This window comes from Natator depressus, chromosome 5 (assembly GCF_965152275.1).
Source record: "Natator depressus isolate rNatDep1 chromosome 5, rNatDep2.hap1, whole genome shotgun sequence".
NCBI lineage: Eukaryota > Metazoa > Chordata > Testudines > Cheloniidae > Natator > Natator depressus.
This window is the reverse complement of record NC_134238.1, coordinates 44,916,925-44,929,450: the sequence shown is the minus strand read 5'-3', so window position 1 is coordinate 44,929,450 and position 12,526 is coordinate 44,916,925. Positions and strand designations below refer to the sequence as shown.

General features: G+C 39.7%; 1 protein-coding gene across 2 annotated transcripts in view; it reads right to left on the bottom strand.

Moving 5' to 3' along the window:
* AP3B1 (adaptor related protein complex 3 subunit beta 1) overlaps positions 1-12,526 on the bottom strand; it is a 328,644-nt gene that overhangs the window by 159,450 nt on the left and 156,668 nt on the right. For both annotated transcript variants that reach the window (XR_012639514.1, XM_074952685.1), the window contains exon 8: positions 2,387-2,545. Coding sequence is in view for 1 of the 2 variants with exons in the window: in XM_074952685.1 (XP_074808786.1) it covers positions 2,387-2,545 (159 nt within the window). In the remaining variant the exon portion in view is untranslated. The remainder of the gene's footprint in view (positions 1-2,386; positions 2,546-12,526) is intronic.

Genomic DNA, 12,526 nt, shown 5'->3' with positions numbered 1-12,526 from the left:
AGAGGGGTTGGACTAAATGACTTTTCGAGGTCCCTTCCAGCCCTACATTTTTATGATTCTATAAACACCAATCAAACAAACTTGATATTTCTGATGCAATTACAAATTCAGTTGATAAAGGTAATTACATTAATATAATATATTTAGACTTTAGTAAGGTATTGGATTGACTTAGTGCCACAGTATATTTTTATTAAATAATAAACACTATACAAAATGAATGTAGCACATATTAAATGGACTAAAAACTGGCTTATGGATGGATCTCAAACAGTAAATGAGAAATCATATAATGTATTTCTAGTGGAGTCCCCAGGGATCTGTTCTTGGCCCAAAGTATTGAATATCTTTGTCAATGATACAGAAGAAAATGATATCATGGCGGGTAAAGTTTGCAAAATTGGTCGAGTGGCAAATAATGAGAAAGACATTAAGTATTCAGAGTGGTGTGGATCGTTTGGTAACATGGGTTCATTTGAATATGAGTTTTTATACTGCCAAATGCAACCAAGAATACAGGTCACATTAGACAAGCAGACAGTCATTTGGAAAGCAGCAACTTTGAAAAAGACTTGGGGATCATGGTGGATAACCACCTGAACATGAGCTTGCAAAAACTCAGAGACCTAATACAATCTTTGGACATATAAGCAGGGGAATATGTAGTAGAAGTAGGAAGGTGGTATTATCAAGCTATTTGGCATTAGTGAGACCATTACCAGAATACTGTTATCAGTTCTAATATCCACACTTGAAAGAGATGTTGGCAAATTGGAAAGGATTCAGAAAAGAGCTACAAATGATTTGAGGCTCAGAACATATGCTTTACAGTGAGACCGAAGAAGCTCAATTTATTTAGTTTATCAAAAAAGGTTAAGAGATGACTTGATCATGGTCTACTCTATAAGAAAAAGTTCTCTGCTATCCGAAATCTTACCTAGATAAATGTCCAGTTGCTGAAGGTGAAGTTGGACAAATTTAGACGAGAGCTAAGCAAATGTAATTAGCTATTTGAACAATTTACCTAGTGATGTGGTAGACTCTCAATTAGCTGAAGCCAGTAAATCAAGACTCGATATCTTTCTAAAAGAAGATCAGTTCTAATACAAGTAGAAATTATGGTCTGGCAGGAATTAATGGGTGAAATTCCACGGCTTATGTTATGTAGGAGATCAGACAAGATAATCATAATGGTTTCTTTTGACCTTAAAGATCTGTGCATCTATGAAAAGTCAGATACTTTAATCTAGCTCCCAGAGACACTCAGCACGTACTATGCAGATGATGTTTTAGCCACCTCGGAATTCTGCTGGGAGACTGAAGGTAGGACTCAGGCTGGGATTTTCAAAGGATGTGGGTGTTTAACTCCTCCAGGCTCCTTTGAAAATCCCCACCTCAGAGAAAAGTGCCATCTAATAAATCACGAGCACCTACGGTTTTCCTTGAGAGTCTTCATTCACATATTGCCAGCAGATCGAGGGACGTGATCGTTCCCCTCTATTCGACACTGGTGAGGCCTCATCTGGAGTACTGTGTCCAGTTTTGGGCCCCACACTATAAGAAGGATGTGGAAAAATTGGAAAATGTCCAGCCGAGGGCAACAAAAATGATTAAGGGACTGGAGCACATGACTTATGAGGAGAGGCTGAGGGAACTGGGATTGTTTAGTCTGCAGAAAAGAAGAATGAGGGGGAATTTGATAGTTGCTTTCAACTACCAAAGAGGATGGAGCTAGACTGTTCTCAGTGGTAGCGGATGACAGAACGAGGAGTAATGGTCTCAAGTTGCAGTGGGGGAGGTTTAAGTTGGATATTAGGAAAAACTTTTTCACTGGGAGGGTGGTGAAACACTGGAATGCGTTACCTAGGGAGGTGGTGGAATCTCCTTCCTTAAAAGTTTTTAAAGCCCTGGCTGGGATGATTTAGTTGGGGATTGGTCCTGCTTTGAGCAGGGGTTTGGACTAGATGACCTCCTGAGGTCCCTTCCAACCCTGATATTCTATGATTCTATGATTAACAGGGTTTGTTTCACCAGAGTTTCTGAAAACTGATAAGCTAAACAACCTGAAATGCCATGGCAGCAGTCATATACTGAATTGCCTAATTCTCCTCTTACTCTTAATAGTAAGAATAGGTAGGGAGCACGTAACATGGCTGTTCAGGACTTTTAGTATTAAATTACTCTCCCACTTTTAAGGACATTCAGTTGAAAACTGGTTACTTTTAGTTAGCTACAACAGAACTATTGTGTAACTACACAATTCTGCATGGTATTTTCTATACATATGGGGGGGCATACTCTACACCTGAATGCTCTAAATACTTGATTAAAACATTTTATAAGGGTGCACGCTTAGCAGTTCAAGACACAAAGGTGTTTGTCATACAGCAGCATTCCGGCTTTGCAGCAAGGGCTTTGTATTTCGTATCAGCAATCTATGGTCTGGATCCATAGCATAGGGTTTCTTCACTTTCTGATCCTTCTTTTTCTGTTCTTCATCAGACTCATAGAAATCCTTCTCATTGTCCTCATCCAAAACACCATCCTAAAAGAAAATATTTACATCAAAGACTTGAATCAATCAGTTTTGTAAAAAAGCATCTGTAACAAAACAATTTCAAATGAAAATGAATTATTTTACAGAAGAGGGGTTTTTTTTAATAGCCTGTTCCCCTATTTTGCTCAGTCCACCTAGTTCAGAATGTAAGAACATATAATCTGAACAACATACTCTAAAGTGCAGCATATTTGGAAATAAGTTTTCAATTATTGGGTGAAATTCTATGGCTGATAGTATGTACTGTAGGTGATTAGACTAGAAGATCACAATGGTCAGTTCTGGACTTGAAGTCTATGAATTGCAGTTGGCATTTCTGAAAATGAACTTTAGCTGTTCGAACTTCATGATATTTGAGGATATGAAGCACTGATGCTACAAAAGGAAGGGGAAAGGTGGTCCCAGTAATTTACCTACACACAAATGCAGACAACTACAGTCAGATAGAGGAAGGATGGTTTTATGCCCCAGGCACTACACTGGGATTAGGAAGATATGATTGTGTCCCTGTCTCTGCTACAGATTTTGAGAGATGTAGGTCAAGTTATTTAGGCTCTATGCCTTAACTACCTATCAGGAGAATACTGATCTGACCAGGAAAATTGTAAAAATTTATTAAAGGTTCTGAGATGCCAAGAGACCTGGCTACACTTTAAAAGGCTCAGATTCAAGAAAAATATCTGATTTAAAGACATTGTTTAATTATCAACTTGCTCTTTGTATGATTTTTACCTGCACTGAAGAACAGAAAATAGTTTTACAAATCTTTCATTGAGTGCACATTCTGACAATGCCAAAACAGGCCTTTTAACAACAAATAATAATGTCAAGATGAATACCATCAGTATTAGATTTTAAAACATTAGGACCGACCCAAATCTGGGGTGTACATCCATGTATTTCTACTGAAGTCAACGGAACTAGGCCAATTTATAGCAATTCAGGATCTGGCCCCTTCTTTACAATTAGGTTTCATTTTCCAAACACATTTCACAATCCAGATACAGAAAAAGATACTTCAGTTAAACAACTTACTTTCTAAATTTGGAAGATTACAAGGCTAAGCAAAATGAGTCACATGTTTTTTAAAGGACCATTTCCTGTGTATAACCAATAGAAAGCATAGTCACATTCAGAAAAGGCACCCACACTGTGGAACTCAATCACTAGACCTAGTTTTTATCTGCATTATGAATCCTATCTGATTCGTAGGAAACAGTTATTTTAACCACACTAAGCTGACACTTAGCATACAAAGTAGCTATCCTTCATTTGTTGTAGTAAATTATTTTAATCTTAAGTCTTTTTTTAAAGACTTTTTTACTATTTTTTTTAAATAGTAAAGCAGATAAAATGCGGGCTTTGGGTGGTGTTTTTAAATAATTATTATAAAATATAAACAGTTTAGTTTTAAAAACTGAAGTTTTGCAGTAAATTTAGCTTTAGCTTTCACGTCAATTGTTTTTATTTTTGCAAGAAATTTTTGCTGTTAAGTTTGAATAAATAGGCAAGGCTACCTTTCAGAAGTCACTGTTGTTTATGGGCAGTAACTTTCACTACTAGCCAAGCCCACCCCAAAAACGTTTTGGTGGTACAGTTTCTTTTCAATATGCTCAGTTAGGAAAGTTAAGGAATTGTACACCAAGAAAGAAAAAAATACTTTGCCAAAACAATAAAACTAAGTTCTGAGAGTAGTTAGTCCTGATCTTACATTTACATATAAAATACTAAACTGAATGGGCATATTCTGATACTGTTCTCCAAATTCCATACCAGCGTGACATTGATGGCTGTATGATAACAAAAGGGAATCAGTTTATATTGTTTGCATGCTTCAAAGTTTCGAAAAATCCTGCTGAGGTTGGTAGGCATTTGTTTGTTTGGGGTTTTTTTGTTTTTTAAGAAATGTACAGAGCTGTCGTCATCAGTCATTGGGGCTTTCTAGGCACTAGAGGATACTGAGAGACCCCTGGCACATGGCTTTAGAAGACTGTCAGTTTCAGGGTTAGGAAGGCATTTCCCTATTATTCTTATCATTTGTACTGCAGTAGTTCCTACAGACCACACCAATAAAGGATGAGAGGCCCACTAGCTCCAGTGAAAAGGAACTTGCATAAGTATATATAGTTTCTCTCAGTCGATGATAATATAGCCTCAAAAACTAACATTCAAAGGAGTGATCCTCTAAGATGTCACATTCACAGTTCTTACAGTAAGTGACCCACAGACTTTCCATGTCATCTTACAACTGTTCTCAGTGTTTACACATAACTGAATACACATATTCAATTTTTCAGGCTAGACTCAACCCAACCTTTCCTTTTTGCACCCACAACTGTCACTTTTAATGTTTAATTAACTACCAGATTGCACCCATGCACAGACAGACATCAAAAGTGACATTAAATTGGTGGTCCTGCAGAATGATCATTCCTCTATCACAGACAACAATTTCTCCATGAATCAATATTTTTAGTAGAGTAGAACAGCAGTTCTCAAACTGTGGGTCGGAACCCCAAAGTAGGTCACGACCCCATTTTAATGGGGTCTCTAGGACTGGCTTAGTCTAGCTGGGGTCTGGGACTAAAGCTGAAGCCCAAGCCGCAGCCCCACCACCGGAGCCGAAGCCTGAGAACTTCAGCCCTGGGCAGCAATACTCAAGTTACAGGACCCCTGCCAAGGGCTAAAGCCCTTGGACTTCGGCTTGTCCCCCAGCACAGATCTGTGGGGTTCGGACTTTGCCCCACCCCCCAAGTTTGCCAACTTTCTGATTGCAGAAAACCTAACACCCTTGCCCGCCCCACGCCCTAACCCCTTCTCCAAGGCCACATCCCTTTTCTTAGGCCCCGCCCCCACTCACGTCATCCCCGCCTCCCTCCATCACTCACTCATTTTCACTGGGGTGGAGCAGTAGGTTGAGGGTTCCAGCTGGGGGTGCGAGTTCTGGGGTGTAGGAGGGGGCTCTGGGCTGGGGGGTGGGGCTGAGAGCTTTGGAGTGTGGAAGGGGGCTCTGGGCTTGGGCAGGGGGTTCGGTTGTGGAAGGGGATATGGGCTTTGTGCTGGGGCCAGAAATGAGGGGTTCAGAGTGTTGGGAGGGGGCTCTAGGCTGGGGGAGGGGGTTGGGGTACAGGGGGGATGAGGGCTCTGGATGGGGGTAAAGGCTCTGGCATGCAGGAGGTGGCTCTGGGCTTGGGCAGAGGGGTTCAGAGTGCAAAAGAGGACTCAGGGCTGGGGCAGGGGGATGGGATGCGAGAGGGGGTGAGGGCTCCAGCTGAGGGTGTGGGCTCTGGGGTGGGGCTGAGGATGAGGCTCAGGTCTAGAGCAGGAGTGCGAGAGGGGGTACATGCTCCAGGTGGTGCTTACCTCAGGTGGCTCCTTGGAAACGGCAACATGTCCCTCCAGCTCCTAAGTGAAGGGGTGGCCAGGGGGCTCCACGCACTGCCCCCATCCACAGGCACTGTCCCCACAGTTGCCATTGGCTGTGTTTCCCGGACAATGGGAGCTGTGGAACCGGTGCTTGGGACAGCACCTGCACCACAGAGAGGAGAAGCATGCAGAGTCCCCCAGCCACCCCTGCACCTAGGAGCCAGAGGGACATGTCCGCTTCCAGGAGCCACTGTAGCCAACCAGACTTTTAGCAGCCCAGTCAACTGTGCTGACCGAAACAGCCAGGGTCTCTTTTCGACAGGGCATTCCGGTCGAAAACTGGATGCCTGGAAACCCTAACCCCAACTGGGGGCGGGTTCAGGCTTTGGTCGTCGTCATCATCCCCCCCCCCCCCCGGGGGGGGTGTGTCATGTAATAATTTTTGTTGTCAGAAGGGGGTCGCAGTGCAGTGAAGTTTGACAAACCCTGGACTAGAGAGTTAGGATCTAAACTCAGCTTCCAAAAAACAAATATTCCAATTCAACCTGCTGACCAGTCAGCTCAAACTTTCCTGTAGTACTCTAGCAATGAGGGATACTGTTCCTTATTATGGGCTTGGTTTTTTAAATTAACTATCGATAAATTTATCAGACTGGTAGCCCTGTTAGTCTGTATCAGTAAAAACGAGGAATACTTGTGGCACCTTAGAGACTAAAATGTATTTGGGCATAAGCTTTTGTGGGCTAAAACCCATTTCATCAGATGCACGGAGTGGAAAATATAGGAGGAGGATAGGTATACACAGTACGTGAAAAGATGGGAGTTGCCTTACCAAGTGGGGGTCAGTTCTAACAAGACAATTCAATTAAAGTGGGCTATTATCAACAAGAGGAAAAATCACTTTTGAAGAGGTAATCAGGATGGCCCATTTCAAACAGTTGACAAGAAGGTGTTAGGAACAGTAGGGGAAAATTAGCATGGGGAAATTAGTTTTTAGTCTTGTAGTGACCCATCCACTTCCAGTCTTTATTCAGGCCTAATTTGATGGTCTCCAGTTTGCAAATTAATTCCAGTTCTGCAGTTTCTCCAGGGAGACTGAAGTGTTCTCCGACTGGCTTTTGAATGTTAGAGTTCTTGACGTCTGATTTCTGTCCATTTATTCTTTTGCACAGAGACTGTCCAGTTTGGCCAATGTACATGGCAGAGCGGCATTGCTGACACATGATGGCATATATCACATTGGTAGATGTGAAGGTGAATGTGCCCCTGATGGTGTGGCTGATGTGGCTAGGTCCTCTGATGGCGTCCATCGAATAGATACGTGGACAGAGTTGGCAACGGGGTTTGTTGCAGGGATAGGTTCCTGGGTTAGTGTTTTTGTTGTGTGGTGTGTAGTTGCTGGTGAGTATTGGCTTCAGGCTGGGGGGCTGTCTATAAGCGAGGACTGGCCTGTCTCCCAAGATCTGTGAGACTGAGGGATCGTCCTTCAGGATAGGTTGTAGATCCTTGATGATGCGCTGAAGAGGTTTTAATTGGGGGCTGAAGGTGACGGCTAGTGGCGTTCTGTTACTTTCTTTGTTGAGCCTGTCCTGTAGTAGATGACTTCTGGGTACCCTTCTGACTGTCAATCTGATTCTTCACTTCAGCAGGTGGGTATTGCAGTTTTAAGAACGTTTGATAGAGATCCTGAAGGTGTTTGTCTCTGTCTGAGGGATTGGAGCAAATGCGGTTGTATCTTAGAGCTTGGCTGTAGACAATGGATCGTGTGATGTGGTCTGGATGAAAGCTGGAGGCATGTACATAAGTATAGCAGTCAGTAGGTTTCCGGCATAGGGTGGTGTTTATGTGATCATTGCTCATTTGCACTGTAGTGTCCAGGAAGTGGATCTCTTGTGTGGACTGTGGACCGATCCAGGCTAAGGTTGATGGTGGGGTGGAAATTGTTGAAATCCTGAGAACTTAAGGGCATTAAATCAAGCACTCAGCACTTCATAAGATCAGGCCCAATTCACTGTTGTCCCACACTTTGTGTTGTCATTAACACCACAACAAAGAGGATGTAAAAATGCCCCCGAATTATGGTAGCATTTTTACACACACTTCGCTCTGGTATAAATTAGGGGTTCTCAACCTTTTTCTTTCTGAGCTGCCCCCCCAACATGCTATAAAAAACTCCACAGCCCACTTGTGCCACAATAATTGGTTTTCTGCAGATAAAAGCCAGGGCCAGCCTTAGGGGGTAGCAAACAGGGCAACTGCCTGGGGCCCCATGCCACAGGGGCTCCCGCAAAGCTACTTTGCTCAGGCTTCAGCTTCAGACCAAGGTGTTGGGGCTCAGGGCCCCGGGCTTCAGTCCCATGTGGTGGGGCTTCGGCTTTCTGCCCAGGACCCCAGCAAGTCTAACACTGGTCCTGCTTGGCGGACCCCCCCTGAAACCTGCTTGCAGCCCCCCATGGAGCCCCAGACCCCTGGTTGAGAACCACTGGTATAAATGACAATCACAAGGTGTGGGACAAATACAAATCATACCATCATCTCTAATGTAAATTAACCAGGATACTCATGCTATTACTACTAGGATTTTACTCCCTTACTACTTAAGAAGTTATCTAGATATGTGTATCAAATTAATTACACTCAGAGTTCCATGGAAAGATAAATAAGAAACCTACACACACAAATGATATTAACTGAACCTTTCTGTTTGGAGAAACACTGCTTCACTATGACAAAAAAAGTTGAGACATATAGAAGTTGGAAAAAGCTTTTAAAACTTATATTCCACTTTTTCAAAATGTAATTTTATCCTCCTTTTTGTCGTGTATATAATATTTATATAACTACACTTTAAGTGAAAAGATTTATTGATATTTAAGCAATTTACAAAAGAACATTTAAATAGTGTCTTGACATGTTTAAGTACACATCTTATTACAAAATTAACAATACTGAGCAGTATATTGTTATATTACAGTTTTTCCTTTTTTCAAGTTATCTAAATAAAACCATATATTAAAATATGTATATTTAACCATTCATATTAATTTTTAAAACCTTTTTGGGGAAGCTGAACATTTTCTTTAGGAGAGGAAGAAGAGAGGACTCAGGTGAGGTGATAGAAAGTATGTGAAATTAGACATGGGGGAATATAATTCAGCATTGTCTTTTATGTATACCCTTCTTAATTATCCATTGTTCCTGTAAATACAAAATTCTAGTGCCCTTATCAAAACAAATTATTTCAGTATTTCTGTTTGTTTTCCTGTACCAGGTATACTATTACTTTTATCAGTTTTTGTTTGTTTGTCTTGCACTGTTCTTACAATATATGTAAAGTCTTCATTAGATATTCTAGCAGTAGGTTTTTCCAGTGATCTGCAGTTGGAGTCTTTGCCTGGGTCCACAGATTGAGGACTGCTTTTTGTTAGTTTGTTTGGTTTTGGTTATAAAGTGCAAGAAGAGCAGCTTCCTTATTCCGGGCTTAAATCTTTTTAATTAGCTAACTCCCAATACACATCCTTAAATCCTGTTTAAGTTCTATCTCTAGTAGTTTATTATTATTTCTTTCTTCATCCAGCATTCCCACGTTTATAAAAGAGAGCCTGGTTGTTTTGCATTTCATACAGACATCTGGGGCAATATTACACAAAGGAGAAACATACATTTTGTAGAACAGAAGGTGCAAATTCAGTATTATCTGATTTGTACTGGAGCCAATATTTATAATCTGAATGACCTCATTCCACTCTTCTGCCATTTCACATTTATAGTTTACACTCCATAACTGAATAACTTTATCTGGCTTGTCTTTTAAAAACAATCCTGAAGTTATACATTTTAGACAAGCTTAATTTCTGAAACATCAAGCCCTTGTATGACTTTTTTATCCTACTGTACTTGAATAAACTACACACTCATATTTGCTTCCTTAGAATACACAACTAATAAGGAAATCACTTGTCTCTTAGGCGCTCTCATAAGACTGCAATTGAATTACACCTCTGTGTCAAAGCCAGTTCTGAATGACTCCTTAAGGTAGCTGTAGGCCAAGCAACTCTATTAAGTGCATTAATGACTCAATTAAAAAAAAAAGTGTCTTAATACAAAGATTCATCAACAGCTTTTACTTTACGGTATTCATATAAGCAAATATTTTAGCTACCCAGAATATGAAGCTGTTGTACTAACCTGTTCAACACAGCAATTAGTGATTACATAAAACTCTGAGAATAAATGTTCACTTAAAATTGACACTGTTTCACTCTCATATTTCTCCTTGCAGTGTCCATTAACATACTTCTTCAGAGTTCAGCTGAATTATTCTAATAAAGGACATTCCAGTTCTGCCTCCTTTGCTATACCAGTGTTCAGGGTCACAGGTAGTAATTTTAGTAAGCAATATGCAAAACAACTTTTTTTTTCCCCTATTAGTGTCCTACTCTCATGTTTATGTGAACCTTAAAACAATGTGGATAACTTATCTTGCTGTTAAGCAATATTACTACTAATAAACATTAACTTAATGGAATTCATATAAGAATATGAAACATCATTTAATGCTTTATACCAATTTGATATTCCTTAATATGAAATAATGCCGATCATTTAATTTCCAAGTAAATTATTTAATAGAAAAAAAAGCTTACCAAGCAGCACAGATACCAAGAATCAAAACGGGAAGTGAAAACACTTTACCACAATAGTTTTGATTTTTCCCTCTTCTCTGATTCCTCCAGTGGAAAACTAGCTAAGTTTGGATTACCAACATTCAGAACACTCCAAATGTTACAAAAAAGTAACTGAAGCCTTACTCAAGCAAAACAACCCAAGCGCTGAAAGAGTCCATAAAAATAGCTTTTGCATTAAAAGAAAAGAAGGGAGATGATAAATGTCAAATTACATTGCTTATGCAGTACTGTATAAACTTATTTCTCTTTGCTGTTGGTTACAACTTATTAGGAGCTTGAAAATAAATTTCCCTTCATATTTCATCTCTTACTATTGATTATTATTTAAGTGCTAAAATTTTTTTTTTTTGAGTAAAATACTAGAGTATCTGGCAAACACTCTTTCCTCCATTTCTAGTGTCAGAGCACCCGTCATTACTTCTTTTATTTACTTCTGTCTATTCACCACTGAGCTCTTCTCTTTTAAAATTAAAATGTTCAAGTGCCAGATCAACAGCACTCAAAATTGAACTCTCATTTATCCACAGAACGTGCAACTGCAGTGCAAACTTCCAATGCATCTCAAACCTGTCCTAAAAGGATTACCTCTTCCAGTGCATTGCAACTCAGTCCTGAATGGACTACCTCTACAGTAAGAAGGTAATTCAGTCTTTATTGATTCAATCCTTGATATGTCTGCTGTGACTGCCAGCAGGGGTGCCAACCAGTATATCAGTTCTATTCACGTGAACAGCAACACACAGTCCTGAAAATGGTACTTAACTAGTTGATCATTGCTGTGAAGCGGTAGGAGGCGCTCTCATGCATTTTAATTTTTTGGAAGTATTTTTCTGCATGAAAATGCCAATTAAAACATTTGGAGCAAAGTCCAAACAATTTTATAAGGCTACTTGCCTCTTGTAAAAGTTCATAAATGCCATGTTTAGAAAAAATTATGGTGTCTCACACTTTCTGCATTCTTCCACAACCAGGAATATTAACTTGATCTTTGTTCTTCAGTGGTGATTTATTTATTTCCTATCTAGAAAAAACCTCTTGTGAGATCTGAACTGGTTGTTATATGAATAATTATGTCCCAGATAGAGGATAACTTCCACATGGGAAATAAGCTTAATGAACTGAAGAACTCAGAATCAGAGCGCTTGTTCTCATACAAGCGTCTTAGTAAAATAGATTAGAAAAAGTGGTATGTAAGTACCATATACTGTACCATGGAATTGAACAGAAGCAATGGTATACAAATAGCAAGTTATGCATGTGAAAGATATAAATTAAGATGTAATAGGTGACCACAGGTTTTAAAAAATTGCCATTTCAAGTGTCAGATAATTTTACCAGATAATTACCAACTTTACCAAAACAGGAGGGCAGTTACTAGGAGATCTGTGAAAATTCTATCACTTCAGACACCTGATCTGAGTAACTAATATAAACTACCCTCAAATGTTATTCTGAGCCACAGAGTATACCCTCTACAAGTTTCTAAAAGTAATTAAAAAAAGGGGGGGCGGGCAAATTGCTCACAACTTAGAACACATCTTTTAACAGAATTACATTAGTAATTCTTGTTACCTGAACAGTACTTATTTCCTAAAATCCCTCTGTATTCCATTCCTTTTTCTAAACAACATGCAATCATACAAACAAAACAGCTATTCACACGTGACATTCTCTTAACCAATAAAAACTATTTATTCTATTGTTTGCATGGGTAAAATGTAACTAGCCTTAGGATTAACAATATAAAATTTGTAAACTGTCTCATCGTTCCTGAAGAGTATTTAATCAACTATTAATTCAGAAAAAGGTAACCACAGTCAGAATTTTTAACATGAAAACTATTTTTAGCTGCCAAATCCTTCCAAAATAATATTTTAGTTCTTCTACTCCCATTTGCTGCAATCTGTTGTAAATC